The sequence below is a fragment of the Rutidosis leptorrhynchoides genome, chromosome 4, assembly GCF_046630445.1.
Source record: "Rutidosis leptorrhynchoides isolate AG116_Rl617_1_P2 chromosome 4, CSIRO_AGI_Rlap_v1, whole genome shotgun sequence".
Lineage (NCBI taxonomy): Eukaryota > Viridiplantae > Streptophyta > Magnoliopsida > Asterales > Asteraceae > Rutidosis > Rutidosis leptorrhynchoides.
In genome coordinates, this window is record NC_092336.1 from 65,380,973 (window position 1) to 65,406,415 (window position 25,443).

Genomic DNA, 25,443 nt, shown 5'->3' on the forward strand with positions numbered 1-25,443 from the left:
TATCAATTTTGATATCAAAGTATATATACACATAGATACACAACTTGATTTGCAACAAATTAATTTAAATGGGGGTAATAAACCGTTTAGTTTCTTATAGTTATGTATATTTATATTTACGGCCTTTGAGCTTCAGTTATCATTCTCATCATTAGTATGGTCATTAAGCCTCACTTATCTTTCTCATTAGTATGGCTATGGCTATTAAACTTCAATTATCATTCTCATCGATCAGTTAGAAATTGAAACGATTGAGTTATGTAAACATTCTTTATGATATCTCCAATTAACTCAACTTTTAAAGTATCATTTAATATTTTAATAATCAGATTTACTTTTATAGATAAGATAGTTAATACGTATTGTCTTAAATATTTTTATTGTGATTGCATATGAAATGAAAAGTTTGTAAGATAACTATAGTAATTTTGGATTTATTATTAGTATTTAAATAGTATTTTTTTTAAAGAATTTTTTTTTACTTTTAAATGATTAAATAATAAACTTTTATTGGGCTCATTTATGACAATGGGAGTCAGTTTATATATATATATATATATATATATATATATATATATATATATATATATATATATATATATATGCGCTGATAAGGGATACAATATCATTAATTTGCACATGGTTGCTTATACGGGTAGTAATTTTTGCATACATGACTCGTACTTTTACCTTTATATGTCAAGTAAAATCGGGACTTTTAGCAATTTATATTTTATACGTAAGATATTACTTTAATTAATTTTAAAATTACACAACTCGATCAAATACATTGAGAAGTTTCTTAATAGACTTTTCCTATATATTATGTGGTAAAAAGATAAAACATGACTAGTTTATAACTCGCGCATTCGTGGGTAATTTATCATAAATGATTCTAAGAAATGTTAATAATAACTTAGTTATGTTAATGATAAGTAAGAGTAGTGCAATATATGTGAATAATAAATCGACAAATAGCAAAAACATTAGAAGTAGACGAACAAAGTAAATGAGTATGAATTTTGGCTTCAAAACGAAATATTTACACAGCTTTTGCAACTAAGTAAATTGTTGGAAAAATGGCATCCTCGATCAGACGTGTAACTTGATGTGTGATGAGTTGACCATCTCTGTTGCAGATAAAATTCCACACCCACGAGTCTTGCTTCTGATTTTGATGTTGCAACCCACTGATTTCTGCCTTCAAGTTAACCAATACATAAGCTGAATAGAGTGTCGCCAGTGAAAACAACCACAGAGGCCGGAAAATAGAAGCTGATATGCCCTACAGATTAAAACGAGAGAATTAAACGTTTGCTACGTCGATTATCCCCTTTTTTTTATTTTTTTGGAAAGATTTTGTTGCCTAATTCAGTAATCCTAATTTCAATCAGTTACAGATCCATTCTAACAATTACCAACATATAAAAATTAGGTACTTTGTTGTTGCCTTAATGTTTATTTTAAAGCTTGCTGATATGCATCAACCTTAGGGGTAATTTGTATAATGGACATTAACAATTAACAATGGGTCAGCGTGTGATTCTTATTTGGGAATCTTTGATTTCAAAGTAAAGCTCCGTCCGTTCAGACTAATTCGACCCCAGAAACACTTTTTAATCCCTTGTTAATTGTATACAACCATCTATTATATATGATCATAAAACTATTTGTATATAATATAAATAAAAATCGAAACTTATTAACCTCGCATTTTTTATTACCCAATTGACCCGTTAAAAATCAAACATACCTTTTTTGAAATGAGCTCGTTAGCAAGTATACATTTCTAATCAAATTCAACACACTATCTAATTATCTACCTATGAGTAATCATAAACTTGATAGGTTAATTCACATTTACCTTGTCAGGAGTAATTCTATAATACGTGGAGTATTATCTCCACAAACCAATCCTCAATTTCAACCCATTTATTTTAAGAAGTCACCTACATAATAACATAAAACTTTTATCAAATACATTCCCAAGATAATGAAAAGCTTAAAGTGTGAATGTCGTTATAAAGAACTATTGCTACCTTCTCGAGTACTTACATATAGCTTCTGCTAACCATAGCAACTAATGTCTATTGATTATCACAACTTTCTTTATAGAATTATAGGCTCTTCTAAATCGGGGTTCTTGTTAAGTTCCATTTCGTTAATTGATTAACCCCCCAATCGGCATTCACATGTTCTTTTATTGCAGCATTAGACCTGTGTAAAGTGAAAAAAAAAAAGCCCTATACTATACTATACTATACTATAGTAGCAAATATATAACGGAACACTTAACTTTATCCATAACTTTTGCTGTAAAAAGCCCTAATAAGAAATACAAACAAACTTTCGATATTATATGCTCTTCTAAATCGAGGTGCTTGTTAAGGACCATTTCTTTATTGTAATTAACCCCTCAATCAGCATTTACATCTTCTTTTATTGCTGCATAAGACTCATGTAAAGTGCAAAAAATAAATAAATAAATAAAATACCATAGTAGCAAATATATAAAGAAGCACTTCATTTTATCCATACCTTTTGTTATAAAGGTATCACCCTATCATAAATACTACTTTATTGTTAAATTCTACAGTGTTAACATGTTTAAGGAAAGAATATCTGGTATGAGTAAACGGACATAGAAATATCGATAGATGTCAATAGCACTAACCATTTATGATATCCTGAAGTATCTCTCTTGTCGAAAGATAAGTAAATACCCAATTTTGATAGTTACTTTTAATGAACAGTAAAAAAAGAAACCAAAAGTAGATAGCAATTGATCACTAAACCAAGTACTTTATGTATGCTGACCTGATTCCACTGCGACCAACATTGAGATTGCCAATCCGCCTAGCCCATTTTGTCACCTGTTAAGCAAATAAGAATCAAATGAGACAAGTTAATATCATATTACTACCATTAAAACTAAAAAAGAAGGATATTTCAGCTCCCCTATGTGTCCTCTTACAACTTCAACTCAAGTAATAAGACATTCTAAAAACCATATATCAAATTCTGTATGAAAGCAGCGAATTACATAAATATAGACCTACGATTGAAAAAGATAAACATAAACAATAAATAACATATGTTAAAAAGAGAAAGGTACTAATTAGAGTATGTTAATAATACCTTAGCGCTAATCTTTCCTTTGAATTCTCGTGCCTTAACAATACCCACGATAGGCATTCGTTATATCTTCTTGTTTCACAGTCTGTAAAGAAAATATCCTTATATTATTTTCCAGTATCGAGAAACCATTTTACGATGATGAACATTTTTCAGATAAAAAATTACATAATAAATGATTTCAACAATTGCATCAATTCAAAAGGTGATTTCATCACCTACACCATATATGAATGTTCTGCAAGTTTATTGCAACCAGACATACATTACATTAACATTTAAAGTAGGTGTTTCCATCACATTCACCATAACTGTATATCAATTGTTAATTTTATCAAGAATTATCCGAAAAAATTATGAATCACTAAAATAAATAAGACCCTAGTGGTTGTTTAAATTCCAAACTATTTGATACTTATAAATATGTGTAATATCTTGCAGGATCATAAATTTGCAATGGCAATAAAGAATGGATCATAACGTAATTCATGCATAAACACCTAGAAATAGAAAGATTCAAGGGGATGCGTACCTACAGATTTAAATTCGTACTGAAGGTGAATATGAGCCTGTCGGGTTAAACCAAATTATGTCATGAAAAAAAAGGTTAAATAACGGTGTATAAATGAATAAATTGATACAAACCAGATGTTGATTTTCAGATGGATACCAAAGTCGATAGAATATTGATACGAACTCAATCTAATACAATATCGCTACCAAAACCAAAAAGTTAATTACAAATACCTAACGATTAGAAGCGAACTCAATCGATTGGATTTAACCACTAAAATCGAATATTAAATTTAACCTACAAATTGAAATTTGGTACCTTTGTGCATATATTGATTTGAAGCAAAGAAATTGGATCCAATTAGATTCAATTTCATTGCCGGTTCGTTTATATTATTGATTAGTTCATTACCGATTTCGATGTCACTCCATCTAATCGATCTATAAACACTCGATCATATTGATATATTTTAGTAGAACATTAAAAATGATTGTAGATATAGAAATAATGGATGAGAATGAAGAAGGGTTAAAAAAGAAGTTTAAGGTTTAAATCGTTGAAGGAGACATGTGAAGGTACTGTTATTCGTAAGTCGTAACCGCCTGGTCAATAGGGTAATTACAAATTAAAAAGAAGGGCATGATTGTAAACAAGTACAGTAACTGCATTCGAGAATCGTAAATGATGTCATAAGGAATTTTAATAGTTGGGATTAAAAGTCAGAATTCTAATCTAAAGGTTTGGAATTTGACAAATAGATTTTTTGAATTAAAAATAGCATCATAAAAGTTTTGTTATTAAAGATAAGAGAGCAAATCAAATAGACTGAAGAAGGTGGTCCCGATGCTTGTTGGATATGAGCAAAGTGCTTTTGTCAAAGGTAGAAACAATTTAGACGGTGCTTTAATTGCAAACGAGACTGTTGATTATTTGAAGCATAAGCGTCTCAAGAGCCTTATTTTCAAGGTTGATTTTGAAAAGGCTTTTGATAGTCTAAGTTGGGAGTTTCTAATGGAAGTTATGGAATTCATGGGGTTCGGCGAGAAGTGGAGAAGGTGGATCCTCGCGTGTCTTAAATCCGCATCTATCTCTGTCCTTGTAAATGGATCTCCGACGGTGAGTTTACCTTGGACAGAGGGGTGCGCTAAGGCGACCCGCTCTCTCCTTTTCTTTTCATTATTGCGGCAGAGGGTTTGAATGCCCTTGCGAAAAGAGCTGTCAATTGTAATATGTTCTCGGGTGTCGAAATCGGAAGAGACAAAGTAGGTATATCGCACCTACAATATGCGGACGACACTATTTTCTTTAGAAGTTGGAGTGAGAATAATATTCGTAATCTCATGAAACTCTTAAAGTGGTTTGAACTAACCTCGGGGCTTAAAGTTAATTATCGTAAGAGAAAACTATTTGGAATTGGTGTAGATAAGGTTGATGTTGAGAATATGGCAACGTTTTTTGGGAGTAATATGGGTTCGCTGCCTTTTACATACCTCGGACTCCCGATTGGCGCAAAAATAAATAAACTTGAATGTTGGAAACCGGTAATTGAGAAATTTGAGAAACAACTCGCGGATTGGAGGGCACGTTCGGTGTCATTTGATGGACGCTTAACTCTTGTTAAATCGGTCCTAAATAGTCTCCCGTTGTATTATTTCTCGCTCTTTCGTGTTCCGCCATGTGTGTTAAAAAAACTCGAGAGTGTAAGACGTCATTTTTTTTTGGGCTGGGCGGGTAATGACTCTAAAATTGCTTGGGTCAAATGGGAATCGATTCTTTTACCTTATGGGGCGGGTGGGTTAAATTTGGGTTCACTAAAAAACAAAAATTTGGCTCTAATTTGCAAGTGGTGGTGGATGTTCAAATCCGAAACCACTTCCTTGTGGGTTAAAGTCATTAAGAGCATTTATGGTCCTTCGGGTGGTTTTGAACTTGTCAATAATTCTCATGTTTCTCCGAGTACTTGGGCTAACATTGTGAAAGCAGGTGGTGTAGTCGATTCTTTGGGCTTATCTTTCAGGGATTCTTTTGTCAAATCGGTGGGGAATGGCTCCACAACCTCATTTTGGAATGAAGTTTGGCTTGGTGATGTTACACTAAAAGGCAGGTTTAAGAGACTCCATAAATTGGAAACTAATCGAGACGCAGCGGTAAGCGAAAGAGTGACATGGGATGGCTCAACGATGGCGGGTACATGGTGCTGGTCCAGACCTCCAGAGAGACGGGCAACAAGCGAGCTGATCGAGTTAAACAACCTGATTTCAACAGCAAACTTGGATGTAGATCGAGCAGATTGTTGGCGGTGGCGGCTAGACAACAGCGGGATGTTCACTACTAAGAAACTTACTGTTTTAATTGATGACAAATTGTTAAATACAGGTACATATGCGATAGAAACTTTGCGAAACAATCTTGTCCCCAAAAAAGGTTTAAGTCTTTGTTTGGAGAGCGAGAAAAAAACGGATTCTGGTTTTGTTGGAGTTAGAGAAGCGTGGCATTGATCTTCATTCGGTGCGATGTCCGTTATGCGATGACGATTTAGAGTCGGTGGATCATTCCCTCATCTTTTGCAAACATGCTCATGACGTTCGGTGCAAAGTGTTCGATTGGTGGGGTATGAATCTATCGTCCTCTTTAAGTGTAAACGAGATCTTCCTTGGGAATTCGATAGCTTCGTTATCGGATTTTGGTAATAAACTCTGGCAAGCGGTCATTTGGTCGAGTGGATATCTCATATGGAATAATCGGAACCAAAAGGTTTTCAATAAAAAGTGTTGGACTACTCCCGGGGCATTGTGCGAAATTCAAACTAAAACATTTGAATGGGTTGCGAAAAGGTGCAAAGCGAGAAATATTGATTGGCATTCATGACTTCATAATCCCCGCTCCTTATTGTTACAAAATGTTACTTAACTTCTTGTTAATTAGCACCGCGAATGTATGTAATATAGGTCGAGTTAAAAATGCGAATGTTGTAGCATAACCAGGATCAATGTCCTAGGGACTGTTGTATCTGAACTTGAGATTTTAATAACATTTCTGCTTTTCAAAAAAAAAAAAAGATAAGAGAGATTATTAGAATTATACTGTATCCCAGAAATATCAAAAAGAATTTAACACTTTTGCTAATTATATATTTCGACGACAACACTTCATAACTACAAGCAAAAATTAATACGGAGTAAATATCAACAATAATAAGTCAACTAATACCTTTTTTTTATTTGTAACAATGAACATAAAGTTTTATCTATTTAAAGAAATTTATTATAAATACCTTTCATAAATCTTAGAAGAACCGTTTGTTAATTGATGAGTACAAGCTACACTCATCCTACTTCTAATCAAAGCCTCAATAGACACATTATTCAACAATAATTAATACTCCGTAATAGTCAATTATATATATGCAATGTATGTATATATCGTGACCTTACTATAAATTCTTATCCAACACTCGTAATCTCAATAAGCTAAAAAGGTTACATCATATCTAAATTAAAAGTCTAACAAAAAAATGGACATGACCACCATGAAAAACTCTACACTTTCCGGCATCGGAAACCTAATAAAACTCCTCCCAACCGGCACCGTTTTCACATTCCAATTTCTAAACCCGGTCCTAACCAACGGGGGCCAATGCACCACCCTAAACAAATGCCTAACTTCCACTCTCATCACCCTTTGTGGCCTCTCATGCATCTTTTCTTCTTTCACCGATAGTTATGAAGACGAGGACGGAACCATCCGTTATGGAATCGCAACTCCTAACGGATTTTGGCCATCTCCAGACTCGTCTTCAAACGTCGATGTATCGAAACTCAAACTTAGAATAGGAGACTTTGTGCACGCTGCTTTTGTGATGGTGGTTTTTGCGGCTGTTTCTTTGTTAGATAATAATACGGTCGAGTGTTTGTATCCGACGTTTGAGAAGAATGAGAAGACGTTAATGATGGTTGTGCCCCCAGTGATCGGAGCTATTTCGGGGACGGTTTTTATGGTGTTTCCGAATACACGCCATGGAATTGGGTATCCATCTACAAGTACTTCAAACAAAAGCTAAGGGATGCATATGTATTAACTCTATATACATATACATAATGTTATACATATGAGGTTTCATATATGCTCAAAGCTAACATGCATGTTAAGTTGTTGTTTCTATTATGTTATTGTTTTTTGCTTTTGAGTGTAACATATAATATATGATTTTTTATTTTAATTAATTTTTGAGTGTATGTCATTTGTAAAAAGTGCAATGATTATATTTAAAAAGTTTCAACAATATTGAAGAAGTTTTGATTGTATCTAACTACGGAGTATATGTTGAAAATGTTGTTTATGTCCCAACCTAAAAATGTGACAAGATTGAATAATATCGCTAGATTAGCTTAACAGAGTTTTAAAGAAAGTTTTTGGCTTTTTGCATATATAGTTGATAACGTTTGCTTTCATTCACTTATGAAGCGATTAAGATAGATATAAAAGTTAGACTTTTGTGGTACTATCTTTAAATATTGTTTTACATAGATATATTAGAGGGTATTTGGGATTGCGATGTGGAGGTGACTAACACAATCTCGGTGACTAACATATCTATTTTAGATCTTTAGTATGCTCATTTAAATTTACTAACGTAACCCTCAATCTCGGTGAGTAACACAATCTCGGTGACTAACATATCTATTTGAGGTTTGATTAATATTATATGGACTCACTTTTTCAATATAGATATCACGGAGTATTATATTATTATTTTATTATATAATAATAATAATAATAATAATAATAATAATAATAATAATAATACATTATATTATTTTATAAGGCAATGATTATACTCCGTATATAATTTATCACGTCTTATTTTTCTTTACAGTTGCTATTATATTAGTATTACTAGTGAAATGACACGTGAAATTACGAGTTTGTTTAAACGAAACAGTTTAATGATATGTTTTAGGTATTAAATGAACGTAAATGATAAAATCATTTAGTTTAATGACCCGTGGAACCACAGAGTCTGACTAAGATACTCGTCAGCTGAACATTTCATCAAACACCTAAAATGCATATTCAACAATCCACATCCAATCATAAGAGATAATATTGGTTGTCATTTTATTTTAGAAGTGCAAATTTGTGACGATCGCTCCAAATCCATTTGGACGAACACGTCATTCATCGATTTCATTGCGAGGTATTTGACCTCTATATGATACGTTTTATAAACATTGCATTCTTTTAAAAAGGTATACCATAAATGAATAATTAAATCCAAGGTTTTCGACATCTGATGATTTCTACATATAGACAATCACCGTAAATAATAGTTTACAATAATACTTCCGTTGACAATGCAGTCAAAATAGATACATGATGATGGTTTTGTGAATGCAACGTTTTCTTGAATAAAGCATGTATGACTCCATGCACATAGCTTGTATAACATATAAGCAAACAACGGAAGACTTCTAGGAACCTGAGAATAAACATGCTTGAAAGTGTCAACACAAAGGTTGTGAGTTCATAGTTTTAATGTTTCGCATAATCTGTATATAAAGGTGGATCACAAGATTTCAGTTGTTTCATCCGAAACGTTTATCAAAAGATTCTACGAAATTGAGCACCCTGGTAACTAAACTTTAACATTATAATAAGTACCCCTGTTTTAACATACATGCAACCAACATGTACAATACACGCAATCCTACGTGTACTAAACTCAAATAGCATACGTCTGTTTTATAGTTCAGGCTAGGGTTTCTATACCTGGAACAGACGGGGATGTCAAGCCCTATGGATCCATATACAACTACTCGCGCCCACCAGTTCTTATAACTAGGAGTGTTCATGGTACGGGAAGAAACAAAGACCGTACCGGACTGAACCGATTTCGAACCGAACCGAGCTTTTTCGGTCCGGTCCTTGGTCCATAATTTTACGTATTTTCGGTCTTCGGTCCGGACCGAACCGGACTAAAACCGAAAAAAACACTAAAAATACCCGAACCGTACCGTACCAAACCGAACCGATAATATTTGGTCCGGTCCTCGATCCATGTTTTTGCTTTAAATTGAGATTCGGGACGGAACCGAACTGGACAAGTTTGGTCCGGAACCGTACCACGCACACCCCTACTTATAACCGACAGTTACTGTAGCGACCCGACCAAATCGTCATTGACGGCGCCGACTACTTAGGTCCCGTTGCGTGGTCATAGTCCCTATATGAGACTCGTTTGACCAAAATTATGTCGCATTCATTTGAAACGTACAAGACTTGCAAAGTTTAGTTTACAAAAAATTCGACAACAAGTTTAAGATTTCAAAAAAATTGTAAAGTATAAATGAAATAACTTGCGACATAATATAAGTTGAAAATCACAGTTGCTATAAATAGCGTAAGTATGTATGCTTTAAGGTTTAATCCAAAAGTGCTATCACTAGCGTATGCATGTATGCTTGACCTCAAGCAAGTAATCAAAGTGTGCGGAAGCATGTATCAAGTAGCCGAGTATGAACCTGAGAAACATATAGAAAACTGTCAACGAAAAACGTTGGTGAAATCATAGGTGTATTTGTAAACGTTGTTTTTGAACCACAAGATTTAGTATTCCCATAGTTGATTATCAAAATCGTTTGCATTCCAAAAGTATTATTCGCGAGCACCCAATTATCAAGACTTAACGTTTCCTTCCATAGAACCCCATCACAATAGTGTTAGAACATACACTGTTTCTCGAAAATATATTTCATCCGTAGACGGTAGCGAACCGTCCGTAATGAGGGTTTGTCAAACCCGTATGGCCACACAATATAAGTTCTCGCTTACACCCTGCAAGTGTAACTAATGATAATCGAATTGAGGATTTTTGTTCTAACTCGCTGTGAAATGTTTGTTTTCCTTGTACTTGTGTTCAAAGTATAAAAGTAAGTAGTACAAAATGTAACAAAGTATATGTTTCTCAGCCCACAATTTAAAAGCATAAAAAGTTGTTGAAAAGGTGGGACTATGATCTCACCTCGAGTGCACGAGTATAAAGTACTTCACAAAGTAAACGTGTGCATGAAAGTTGCTTAGCCTTGACCTAAACAAATAAGTTGTATCAATTAACCGGTTACGACACAAGGTCGGGTGAAATGTGTTCAATTAGTCCTATGGCTCGTTACGACTCGAATAGTATAGCAAGTGAATCACGTTGTCAAGTTTCATGCAAGAATCAAGTATAAAATAAGATTAGAACGATTGCATAAGTGTTTTGTTAAGTTTGACTAAAAGTCAAACTTGGTCAAAGTCAATGAAAAAGTCAATGGGGTCGGGTCGGGTCCCGAACTATTTTCATGAGCTTAGAAATCATATATGAGCATGTTGTCCAAGTTTCATGTTGATCGGGGGTGTGTAGCATAGCAAACATTATTCAAAAATCGACAAAGTTGGACAGACCACTTTGGCGCGCCGCGCGGGTATATGGCGCGCCGCGCCATTACCTGTGCAGAGAATTCTGGCAGTTTTCACACTCAAGCACGAATCCAACTTCAAATACCCATAAATCCTAAACCGTAAACATCCAAAACAAGTATCTTATATCGTTGGAAAGGTATTTTGGCAAGGAATACAACTAACTACTTTTCACCAAGCAAAAACATCAATTACAATAACCGAAAACTCGTCAATTGATCAATAAAGGTTTATTTTCAAAGTTCAAGTTCATCAATTGCATTTTAAGTTTCGGGAATCCAATTCACACATATGATATGCCGTTTTGAAGGTAATGAAACGTGCATTACAACTAAACACTTACAAATAACATTTCATGGCATTCAAGCATCAAAAAGTTCGTTTTAAGTCTATCAAACCCTAACCAAAATCCACAAAAATCAATATTCATGTTTTTGAAGTTTTCTTAGTCAACCTATGCATCAAAACGAAGCTAGTGATACTAGTAACACAATTAAAACATGAACTTTAACAATTTAACAATATTAACTCATCTAAAATTAAAGATTAAGCACACCCATTTTCAAGTTCATGCTAGTTACTTCAAAACAACAAATCGAGCAAATAAATCATATTTTCATGTTATACACGAGCCATAGACACTAACTAACACCATTTCAAGTCAAAAACACGAATTTAGAGAAATCTAGAGTTTTTAGAAACTTTACCCCAAGCTATGAAATTGGTACCAAATCGAAGAGGATGAAGAGAGAATCACGAAAAAGTAATTTGTTTTGATGTTTGCTTCTCCAATCGGATTTAGATGATGAATTTGTGAGGATGGGTGTTTGAGTTCATGAAAGGGAAGTAGAGAGAAAAGAGGGAGAAGGTGGGAGGTGAAATGAATGGATGGATAAGGTGGGTTGACTAGTTGACCTAGTCAACTAGTTTGCCCACTTGGCAAGCTCGGTCCCTCAAGTTTCAAAGCGGGTGCGGGAATTAACCAAACGAATATTTTAAAAACGCTCGAGTAAACGAGTGATGTTATAATTAAATAACGGGAAAAATTAAGAACGTTGGTCAACGGAAACTACGAATTTAAATAACGAAAGATTTTATTTAAAAAAAAAAGATAGTGTTAAAAATAAATTTAACGGAAAAACGCGGGATGTTACATTACCTACACCTTAAAAGAAATTTCGTCCCGAAATTTAGTTGGAAGTAGTGGTTGTTGTTTCTTCTTTGAAACCTTGCGTTGCAAATTCTACGATTACGTGAAGGTACTTCCTCGGGCATTTCAACGAACTTTGACAGTCGGGATTTTACGTTGGTTCAAAGTTTGGTTTCATGATTCAAAATTTCAACCGGTTCTCCTAGGAAGGAAAGTTTGTCATCGATAGTAGGTTCGTCGAAGACGATAACATGTTCCTGTTTCGCAAGACTCTTCTTCAAGTTTGATATATGGAATGTAGGATGAACGGAGCTCAAATGAATCGGAAAATCTAAACGGTATGCATCGGGTCCAATACGCCCCAAGATTTCAAAAGGATCAAAATATCGCGGATTTAGCTTTCTACGTTTCCCGAAATGAATTACACCTCCTCAAGATGCGACTTTTAACGTTACACGGTTTTCCACATGGAATTTGAAAAGTTTACGTCTAACAGTGGCATAGCTCCTTTGGCGACTACGGTCGTCTCGAGCCTTTCTGAGGTTAAAGAAGTTTCTTGGTTGTTCCATGAATTAGCTCGGGTTCGGTGGTTTGATTATCATTAACTTGGTTCTACAAAAGGAGAATGACGTTTCCGGTCACATAAGATTTCAAAAGGTGTGACGTTAAAACTAGAATGAAAATCATTGTAGTAAGAGAATTCGGCTAAAGGAAAATACTCTTCTCAAGTAAATTTGGAGTTGATAACACAAGCTCGTATTACGGTTTCCAAGGTTTGAATCGTACATTTGCTTTGTTCGTCGGTTTATGGTTGATGCGTGGTACTCATGTTTAAACGTGGTCCCGAGGCTTTTCGAAAAGCACTCCGAAATCTAGAAGTGAAACGAGGATTTCGATCCGAAATGAGGTACAGTTCTGTAAGGTATATTCGAACAAGTTTGTTAGGACTTGAAAATGTTTGTTAGAACAAGTTTCTGTTTCTCGAGAATTTCACGCCGCGAAAGATTTATCGGTTTCCGAAAACGTTCGTTAGGACTATTCACCCTCGTGGCGAATACTAGTATAACGTGAAGAGTCTCTCCCTCCATTGAGAATTTAGATAAAATATTTTCCTTAAACGGAAGTACGAGTGTAATACGAGAGAAATTTCCGCCTCGATGTGGGCATATCAAGCATATTGTAGTTCTTCGATGAAACCGTGCGAAGACGAGATAGTATACGCGTATAACATATGTTTGAAGTTGAAAGAATTCGTCATTCATTCGGAAGCATAAATATGATTCGACAATATTCGAAGGTGTGTCCCCGGTATGGTTGTTGTCAGTACTTTCGGAGTTTTCAGATGTCCAAACATGAATAGATGAAGTCATGTACATGGCACATGGTGGTGATTAGGTTGATCGAGTCCAATCACCATCACGAGTCATTAGAACTTTGGTATGACTTACCGTAATATAACCACGTTGATCGAGTGTCGTTATATTACGCTAACTCATACCTCCATTCCCACATCACTCCATAACATCAAGTTCGTGTAACTGTGAAGATCTAAAATGAACAGAATGTAACAACGTCTTAAACGTGACTCGTATTAAATCGAAAGAATTTCTGCAACTCTAAGGAAGCGTTCCCCGAGGGAAGTGTATAAATGATTGTTCACGTCAATGCGGTTCGAGTCAGGCAATAAGGTATTCAGGTATGAAAAGAGTAACGAGTCATGATAACGAGTAGCACGCAACCGTAGTGATAAATGTTGATGACGATACTCACCTAGAGTAGTAATGGTAGTAACACCAAAGAGTAGATAGTAAGAAACACCAGTGGGAAACCGATAGTAATTTGAAACGGTGGCAAATAACAATCCGGGAGACAGAGTTCCCGAACAAGTGTGACTAAAGAAGTTGTCGTCATCCATACCTGTATGAATCTTGAATTTACGTGTGTTACCAGGAAGTGGCAGAATACGGATTCGTATGATGAAAGTTGGGTACCATTAAAAAGTTTGTCTAAGAATGATTCAAGTATAATGCACAAGTAGTCAAGTAAGTGCTATCTATAGCAAATGTATGTCAGAATGCAATGGCTAACTATCCGGTTGTAGTCTAGATTCACTAATGCGTCCCAACGACTCTGTCAGACACACTAATGCACATCCTAGTTCCCTACAACCAACGCTTTGATACCATCTGTAGCGACCCGACCAAATCGTCATTGACGGCGCCGACTACTTAGGTCCCGTTGCGTGGTCATAGTCCCTATATGAGACTCGTTTGACCAAAATTATGTCGCATTCATTTGAAACGTACAAGACTTGCAAAGTTTAGTTTACAAAAAATTCGACAACAAGTTTAAGATTTCAAAAAAATTGTAAAGTATAAATGAAATAACTTGCGACATAATATAAGTTGAAAATCACAGTTGCTATAAATAGCGTAAGTATGTATGCTTTAAGGTTTAATCCAAAAGTGCTATCACTAGCGTATGCATGTATGATTGACCTCAAGCAAGTAATCAAAGTGTGCGGAAGCATGTATCAAGTAGCCGAGTATGAACCTGAGAAACATATAGAAAATTGTCAACGAAAAACGTTGGTGAAATCATAGGTGTATTTGTAAACGTTGTTTTTGAACCACAAGATTTAGTATTCCCATAGTTGATTATCAAAATCGTTTGCATTCCAAAAGTATTATTCGCGAGCACCCAATTATCAAGACTTAACGTTTCCTTCCATAGAACCCCATCACAATAGTGTTAGAACATACACTGTTTCTCGAAAATATATTTCATCCGTAGACGGTAGCGAACCGTCCGTAATGAGGGTTTGTCAAACCCGTATGGCCACACAATATAAGTTCTCGCTTACACCCTGCAAGTTTAACTAATGATAATCGAATTGAGGATTTTTGTTCTAACTCGCTGTGGAATGTTTGTTTTCCTTGTACTTGTGTTCAAAGTATAAAAGTAAGTAGTACAAAATGTAACAAAGTATATGTTTCTCAGCCCACAATTTAAAAGCATAAAAAGTTGTTGAAAAGGTGGGACTATGATCTCACCTCGAGTGCACGAGTATAAAGTACTTCACAAAGTAAACGTGTGCATGAAAGTTGCTTAGCCTTGACCTAAACAAATAAGTTGTATCAATTAACCGGTTACGACACAAGGTCGGGTGAAATGTGTTCAATTAGTCCTATGGCTCGTTACGACTCGAATAGTATAGCAAGTGAATCACGTTGTCAAGTTTTATGCAAGAATCAAGTATAAAATAAGATTAGAACGATTGCATAAGTGTTTTGTTAAGTTTGACTAAAAGTCAAACTTGGTCAAAGTCAATGAAAAAGTCAATGGGGTCGGGTCGGGTCCCGAACTATTTTCATGAGCTTAGAAATCATATATGAGCATGTTGTCCAAGTTTCATGTTGATCGGGGGTGTGTAGCATAGCAAACATTATTCAAAAATCGACAAAGTTGGACAGACCACTTTGGCGCGCCGCGCGGGTATATGGCGCGCCGCGCCATTACCTGTGCAGAGAATTCTGGCAGTTTTCACACTCAAGTACGAATCCAACTTCAAAAAGTCAATCTGACTCAGTACAATAGTTGAATGATCATGGAAATCGAAACATTTTAACATTTCACATAGTTTTCCAATTCTTGTAAAATTAAACTATAGTTTTTATAAGGCTTTAAAATATGATAAAACAATCAATTTTGACAATTGCTCAACAAGACGAGATGTGCCTTATATAGAAATTCATTTACTCGATTAGTAATATTTGAAAATCCAATTTATCAATCTTATAAACAAGTTGTTTAAATATTAATTGCAGATTCAAAAGTAATTCCAATTAACGTAGATCATAATTCAGTTGACCATTTCTTTTAATCCGTTCATCGAAATTACGCGATTTCTAAATGAAAAGTTATTGATTTTTCGCCAGCTTTCCAAAAACATGTATATCATAAACCTTTTATCAGTAATATATGTATTTAATTCGTGATTCATCATAAACTGTTTAATGATGAAATTTAGCATACACGCATGCATAAACATATATACTTGAGCACTAGCCATGGATACACTATTAATATATAAAAGATAAGATATGAATGCTCACGTATCAATATTGTGATTCAATATTGCAGGAAAGTACGTAGACGCAACAGAGATGATAAACACTAGGTTTGACTTGCAAATAATACCCGCGAACATTACCCATAACCTCCATAATTATAACCCATAGTTTCCTTAGCTCTATCCCGCTTGAAAACCCATTTTGAAAGTGACACGCTCATGACTTCGTCGTAGTATTTTATGTATAATACTAATAATATTAATACCAATACTACTAATAATATTAGGATTAATCATAATAATAATAATAATAATAATAATAATAATAATAATAATAATAATAATAATAATAATAATAATATATTAAAGAGACAGAGAGATTGAGAGATAGATTGTTGAATGAATTCGTCCGAAAAACTGATCGAGCTTTATAGAAGTTTTGTGACCCTGACTGCCATGCGATCGCATGGCTTTGTAGGGTGCTTCCCATGCGATCGCATGGGCTAGCTGTCCTGCACTCATCGTTTTAACCTTCAGTTTGTCAACATGTTTTTATAATATAAATATAATATGTTTAATTTATATAATTAATTATATATTATATTAAATTCACGTGCATAGTTGATTTGTAATTTTTGTTCCGATAAGTCGTACGTCATCATTCAACTTATGTCCCGGTTCCAGTTTATCGAACATCCTTTCGTACACTGTGAAAACTTGTATTTTACGTTTCGTGACTCGTACCTTTGTCAAAATATAGTCTTAAATTATCCATAAACTATACAACTCAAAATATAACCTATACATTTGAGTGTTTTGGTCATTTACTTCTATAAATCAATGGCTCGTTATCTAACAAAGTATATTTAATAATTTTATTTTAAATCAAAACGTTTTGTAACCAAGTTAATATATATTCAATATTCATAAACACGTTTTAAATACACGTCACAATATTTTTATACAATTAATATTCCAACTTATCATATATATTCAAATAGATATATAAACTAATAAGGTTAATGCACAGTCTCATACAATTAATACTTTGTTACGCTTTCTAGTTATAGTATATATATGTATCTATTTACATATAAATTTTCATGAATCGTCAAAAACAACCGAAGGTTAATTGAACATATGAAAGTAGTTCAAAAATATTGAGATTCAATTTTACAGGCTTTGCTTATCGTGTCAGAAACGTTAATCATACAAAGATTAAGTTTAAATTTGGTCAGAAATTTCTGGGTCGTCACAGTACCTACCCGTTAAAGAAATTTCGTCTCGAAATTTGAGTGAGGTCATCATGGTTAACAATAAAAATGTTTTCATGACGTATATGAGTCGATAAATAGAGTTTTATCACTGTTGAATAATATGGATAAAACAATCCAATTACTCGAAGCGTATGAGAGAAATTATCGTAAAAGAGTGAAATGAAGGAATAAAGATTCGTCTTAACTTTTGACGTAGTCTCGATTGATTTCCGGAATTTAAGGAATAGAAAAATCTTCATAATCCAAATAAGATTTGATTCTTCGGATTTTAAAGAAATTAAGATTTTCTTTAATTAAATGCGGTCACCTGCCTCGATTGCTCTGTCTGTTATTTCGCTATAAATTAACCCCTTCCGTTTCATTTATTTTCACCACTCCTATAATCTTCTTCCTTATTTCATACTTCTTAATAGATTGTGAAAATGCTTAATCCAGTTCTGATTCTTGATATTTTCTTGGCTATCGTATCATTCATTCTTCTTTTTCATCTGCCACCAGAGGAGGTTATTTTCTTCTACTATTACCTTGGGGTTATAGTATTTTTCATTCTCTCGTGTCTTTATATTTCTATACGCATTGATATACACGGTTTGTAAATTTGGGGTTTTTATCGGGCTTTTTATTCTCCATTATATTTCGGAGCTTCATGCTTTTGTTTTCTCTTTCCGTCCTTAAGTCAAGCGGATAATGGTCCAGAATTCGTAGTTATGCATTTCGGAATGAACATAGTCAATGTTCTAAGAAAGAAATTGTAATGGTACGATCTTGATTTGTCAAATTACCAGAATATCCGAAAAAGACCGAATCATCAAGAAAAATTATTTTCTTGATATTTTTAGAGATTATATAGAATGAAAGAGTTATGTAACATGGTTCATGATGAGGGTATGATCTGTGAACCTTTATCACGTTCCATTAGAAACTCAGCATGACTTACTGTAATATAATCACGTTGATCAAGTGTCATTATATTATACTAACTCATGCTTCAATTCCCAACACTACTTCAAAAACATCCATTTTTCGAAATTTTCATAATTTATAAACTAAAATAGTTTCTTTTATGATGTAACACAGACATCGCGAAGAGATAAATAATTTCCGATGATAATAGTTATGAAGATATCTTCAAAAATATCGAAGATATTTATAATGAAAGATATGATAATATCTTAGAATTTCTAATATCGAAGGATGATGAAGAAGATTTGTTCGTAACGGATTTTGAGTCATGAGCAAGGTATTCATTAATGACTTCAGCAAATACTGAATCATTTGTATTCTTTGAATGTAGGTTTAGTCTTTGTGATTTGTCCACAGCCTCCTTCATGGCCTGCTCAATCCGTTTTCCAGTTCCAAACCTTCTCTTTTTCTCAGCTTTACCACCATACTATTCTTTATCATCAAACTTTTGACTGTTAAGGTCGTTTATAGTTTTTGCTGCTTCATCAGCATTTTTTAAAATTTGGAGAACTAGTTTCGCAGTTTGGGGTGTTTTTCAGAAACTTCAATTCGAAGTAAGTATGTCTAGGAGATGGACATTGTATATATATAAATGTTGATGCTGCGAGATTTAAAATACTGATTGCTGATTCCCGGTAATTGGTACGGCAATTCTCGTTACAAGACGCGGATGAGTATATGATAGGGTTTTAATGAGTATAGGGATTTTTCTGAAGGTCAAGGATCAATGAAGTTGTTGGTAAATTTACTACTAATGTGGTGGAACATGAAAGGTTCCCCGATAACTAGAACGTATATGTCAAGGTTATAATAAGGCTAATTTAAAAAGTCGAAGTTGGCTGGTTGGAAGTGTGATAAAACTGGATACTTTGAAAAGGGATTGCAAGATTATTTTCGGTAATAACAATGCTAAAGGATCTTCACAGTTTTGAAGTCAAAGTATAGCTTTGAAAGATGCAGAGATCTAAGAATGATGTCACCGGTTCAGAGTTATGACTTGGATTCTGATCCGTCAATATCAGAATATGTAATTGAATTTGTATGAAATGATTGTGTATCATTGTGAAGATAGTGAGTATAGTTAATGATTTTTGAATCAAAATTGAAGAATGTACAGTGTAACATATCAAATGCGAACTTAAATATTTCCTCGGGTATTACCTACCAGTTAAAGATTTCACAAGTAATATTTTGTACAAAAGAATTTTTCATTACAGTCTTTATGAAAATATATGTATGTATATTTTTCTTCAGATGTAATACAGATTTTAATGAGTTAATATCATATTAAACTCATTTGATTTTTGGCTTGAATTAGAAATAAATAATCTCTAAAATATTAGAGATTACATAATCTTCGCGGAGTATTTCACTAATGAAATCAATACTTCATTATTTATTCTTATTGATATTCCTCAGTGAAGGATGTTGGTGCTCGTGGAATTTTTGTGAACCTTACAAGGCACAGACGATGTTTTCTGGAAAGTTTCGAGTACATCGAAAATGAAATTGTAAAATCAATTATGTAATTGAATAGTACACTTGGTTTATTAGGAAATGAAATTCATTGAGTTGAAACGGAGATTGTAGTTAACGATGGTTAAGTCGTTAACGAAAAATGTACATTATAGCATATTAGTAATATGAATTAACCGAGTAATATCTACCCTTTTTCAATTCATACACAATAGCTTAGTACGAAAAGATTTATGATGGTTTCAAAATTTATATATATAAGATATACATATAAATTCTTCAGAGGAATTGAGTTAATGATTCATAATTCATTAATACAATATAATCGTTGTTGATTCGTAATGATGTCCACGGTGATTCTTGAACTGGCGGAGCTTGTGATGTAGTAGATGCTGCTGGTGTTGAAGATGCTGACGGTACTGTTGATGTTGTGATATAACAAGTATAGCTTGTAAATCATACACCATTCCGATCAGGGTTTATACTCTATCTGATTTATGGTTAAGGCTAGAATAGATAATCTCTAAACTTTAGAAATTACATAATCGCCGTAGAATGTTTCTTCGATGAAGTTATGAATCCATACTTCATCGTTTGTTGCTGTTGGTACTCCTTGGTAACTATGGTGCGTATGATGTTGATATCCGAGGTACAGATTGTGATGTTGAGGCGTGTGATGGGGATGTTGTTGTTGGTGGTGGTACTGGTTATGCTGTTGTTTCTGCTGCTGGTGTTTGTAACCTTTGCACCATATTCTCCAAAGCCACTACTCGAGCGCGAAGCTCGTTGACTTCTTCTATTTTACCGGGATAATCGGTGGTTCGGACGAGCGGATGAATAAGATTCAGAATTTGAGATAGTACATTATCATGATGAGATACTCTGGAGATGAGAGAGAAAATAGCATTACGAATAGGTTCGCCGGTAAGTGCTTCGGGTTCTTCGCCAAGAGGTGAATGTGGTGGATGGAAGGGATCACCTTCTTCTTGTCTCCAATGATTAAGTAGGCTACGAACCCATCCCCAATTCATCCAGAATAGATGATGACTAATTAGTTGATCCATTCCGGTTACGCTACTTTCGGAGCTCGAGTGAAAATCCATATCAAAATAGCTGTCGGAATCTAAGGAATTTGAACTAGATACATGATCCATTTTGTGTAATCAAGGAAAAGAAACTCACCTTAGCAGCACATAAAGTCGTTCACCGAAATGTGACCGAAACACGGAATACCAAATAATCGTAGATCTCAACCTAGAGAACATATGTTGGTCAATAAATATCTATCAACCTAGGTCAGGTCATAGTGTATCACAATCCTAATGCTCGAGATTGACATACAAAAGTTATCAAAAGTCCTTTCAAAAAGTCAATCTGACTCAGTACAATAGTTGAATGATCATGGAAATCGAAACATTTTAACATTTCACATAGTTTCTCAATTCTTGTAAAATTAAACTATAGTTTTTATAAGGCTTTAAAATATGATAAAACAATCAATTTTGACAATTGCTCAACAAGACGAGACGTGCCTTATATAGAAATTCATTTACTCGATTAGTAATATTTGAAAATCCAATTTATCAATCTTATAAACAAGTTATTTAAATATTAATTGCAGATTCAAAAGCAATTCCAATTAACGTAAATCATAATTCAGTTGACCATATCTTTTAATCCATTCATCGAAATTACGCGATTTCTAAATGAAAAGTTATTGATTTTTCGCCAACTTTCCAAAAACATGCATATCATAAACCTTTTATCAGTAATATATGTATTTAATTCGTGATTCATCATAAACTGTTTAATGACGAAATTTAGCATACACGCATGCATAAACATATATACTCGAGCACTAGCCATGGATACACTATTAATATATAAAAGATAAGATATGAATGCACACGTATCAATATTGTGATTCAATATTGCAGGAAAGTACGTAGATGCAACAGAGATGATAAACACTAGGTTTGACTTGCAAATAATACCCGCGAACATTACCCATAACCTCCGTAATTATAACCCATAGTTTCTTTAGCTCTATCCCGCTTGAAAACCCATTTTGAAAGTGACACGCTCATGACTTCGTCGTAGTATTTTATGTACAATACTAATAATATTAATACCAATACTACTAATAATATTAGGATTAATCATAATAATAATAATAATAATAATAATAATAATAATAATAATAATAATAATAATAATAATAATAATAATAATAATAATAATAATAATAATAATAATAATAATAATAATAATAATAATAATAATAATAATAATAATGATAATATATTAAAGAGACAGAGAGATTGAGAGATAGATTGTTGAGTGAATTCGTCTGAAAAACTGATCGAGCTTTATAGAAGTTTTGTGACCCTGACTGCCATGCGATCGCATGGCTTTGTAGGGTGCTTCCCATGCGATCGCATGGGCTAGCTGTCCTGCACTCATCGTTTTAACCTTCAGTTTGTCGACATGTTTTTATAATATAAATATAATATATTTAATTTATATAATTAATTATATATTATATTAAATTCACGTGCATAGTTGATTTGTAATTTTTGTTCCGATAAGTCGTACGTCATCACTCGACTTATGTCCCGGTTCCGGTTTATCGAACGTCCTTTCGTACACCGAGAAAACTTGTACTTTACGTTTCGTGACTCGTACCTTTGTCAAAATATAGTCTTAAATTATCCATAAACTATACCACTCGAAATATAACCTATACATTTGAGTGTTTTGTTCATTTACTTCTATAAATTAATGGCTCGTTATCTAACAAAGTATATTTAATAATATTATTTTATATCAAAACATTTTGTAACCAAGTTAATATATATTCAATATTCATAAACACGTTTTAAATACACGTCATAATATTTTCATACAATGAATATTCTAACTTATCATATATATTCAAATAGATATATAAACCAATAAGGTTAATGCACAGTATCATACAATTAATACTTTGTTACGCTTTCTAGTTACAGTATATATTTATGTATCTATTTACATATAAATGTTCGTGAATTGTCAAAAACAACCGAAGGTTAAACAGTTATTGTAGACATATAAAAAGCATTGATAATGAAAACCATAAACATATTTATTATAAAAAAATCTCTAGAAACAAATGTAGTTATCGAAATGCAACATAAAAACAAATAGAAAAGTTTGTTTGAGGCGTTTGCTTCGTGTGGTTGCACAATCAGGTCACATTTATTGTAGCACGAGTATTGCGTGTTAGTAGTGATAATGTGTGCTTGCACAATTAGACCACGTTTATTGAGTATTGTAGCATGAGTATTGTTTCAGTAGTGATAATTTCCTTTGACATGTTAGTCGAAGACCCGCGAATTCGCGGGTTTTTTTGAGGGATTAATCTGTGTTGACTTGTCATAATCATTATATGTTGAATAGTAGAGCATTTCAGCATTTACAGTTTGACTTGTCCAAATTTAACACTTGAACACATGAAATACTGGATAGCGATTCAATAAATAAACGATCAGTAGAGCATTCCAACGCCTACATTGTTGGTTGATAAAAATAAATATTAAAATGTGTAGCTGAGATATGAACAATACATATCAGTGATTCATAACAGTGATTGCTTTTCACATAGTGTTTTTTATTGACATTTTATCAAATGATCGATAGTTTACGTTGATATTTTAGATAATGCTACAAAGCGACTATTTCCATGTTGCCACCTCATCATACCATGAAAAAATATGTACTTATCCCAAACATTTATTTAACAAAAACGATTTTGATTTTTGATTATGTGGCTTTGATGTAGGTCTTAATAAAACGAATGCCTCTTGAAGAAGGATTCTATCTTCATCTCATGTATGCATCTCTACGTACAATCTTTTAAGTTACATGTGACCCGTTTCACTGCTATTTCAAACCATTATCACAATATAACTATATGTTGTTTCACAATAAACATTTGTTTGTATAACATTACTTAATAAATTTCACGGGAATATGAAAAAAAAATCGACATACAATTGTGACATATTTGTGAACAGATCTATTTGGGTAATGTTTTTCCAGCCTGGCATATTTTCAGTTGTTACCGAACCCGCCCATTTTGCCATCTTTTCACTCGTCAACGATCATTTCAAATCGTATCCCTCGACCCATATTTAAAATCACATAGTCATTCCATATTACTTCCAAACAAAAGAATATCCATAACAATACAGAGCACAGAATCAGTATACATACCTCTGCCAATTGTTTTTCAGTCATCTCAACACCTTCCAGCCAGGTTTTTTGAAGTGGAACAGCTCCAACATTGTCTTGAGATGCGTCAATCTTGACGTAGCTCTCTTTTACAATTGAAGAAGTTCTACCTAGATTATCTGCAACGTCCAGTAAGCTCGTAGTAAAATTCTAAAACTTTTAAATGTATTATAGAAACAATGAAAATCATAATATTAACATAAATATAATCGAACTAATCGTATAAACAACGATGTAAGAACGCGAAAGCATTACCAGTTGTAAGACCTTCAATATCGCAAGCCACTTGAACAGAACCACATTGAGTACCTGTATAGTCAGATAGAGTGCCATCATTTGTTTGCACATTATGAACAACACTAATACTATCACTATCAATTCATGTTACAACATTAAGTGAATCGCATAATCGATCACCACAATCTATAAACTGATCGGTCGATAACGGTTGTGACGACACAGTTGAATATATAGAACTAACACTAAATATTTCCGATGAGTCACCAAGCATACTACCATTACAATTTCCTGTGTTACGTTTTTTCTAAACGACATGATAATTATTAAAACTAACAATACACTACACAATATATTAATCAACAAAGTCAAGCAAACAATATCAATAAAACATTCCATTGAGAGCAACAAACAATGATAATAAAACAACCCATTAACAACAGCGATAGCAATATAATCTATAAAAAAACATCATCAGTATAGCACAACATATTTCACATCAATAAATGAAAAATGTAAGTAAACCTTATAAAGTGAAGACAACGACGAAAAATAAGGAAACCTGCAAAGCGGCATCCAAACATCAAAAAAACTAAATTTAAATAACTTGTCAAAGACAACATGAGTAAAACTGTTGCTACCACATGAGTAAAAAAAACTTCAATATGTATCGATTTGAGTAAAACTTCAATAAAGACTGTTTTCAATAACACAACATACTATTCTCATCTTTTTTCAATATTTGAACAGACTCTTTTCAATAAATTATCTCATATAAATTATCTTATATTATGTGAAACAAAACAAATAAAACAGATTTCAATACATTAACAGCAACTTACCTAACAGACCTAATCTTATTGCTTGCCGTGTTAAAGAGAATAAT

General features: G+C 33.5%; 1 protein-coding gene and 1 long non-coding RNA gene across 3 annotated transcripts; one reads left to right on the forward strand and one right to left on the reverse strand.

The window, feature by feature from the left end:
* Positions 1–942: 942 nt before the first annotated feature.
* Positions 943–4,182, reverse strand: LOC139839690 (uncharacterized). Of its 2 annotated transcripts, XR_011757029.1 has the most exons (6): positions 3,968–4,182; positions 3,668–3,851; positions 3,139–3,220; positions 2,818–2,873; positions 1,865–1,949; positions 943–1,285 (listed from the first exon to the last, which is right to left on the reverse strand). It is a non-coding gene; the product is annotated as an uncharacterized lncRNA (long non-coding RNA). The 2 variants fall into 2 exon arrangements; XR_011757028.1 differs by having other exon boundaries at positions 3,668–4,182.
* A 2,908-nt stretch (positions 4,183–7,090) lies between these two features.
* LOC139843839 (protein DMP2) lies at positions 7,091–7,808 on the forward strand. The gene has a single exon (XM_071834004.1). The coding sequence runs from the start codon at positions 7,164–7,166 to the stop codon at positions 7,707–7,709; it is 546 nt and encodes a 181-aa protein (XP_071690105.1). The 5' UTR covers positions 7,091–7,163; the 3' UTR covers positions 7,710–7,808.
* The last annotated feature ends 17,635 nt before the right edge of the window (positions 7,809–25,443 follow it).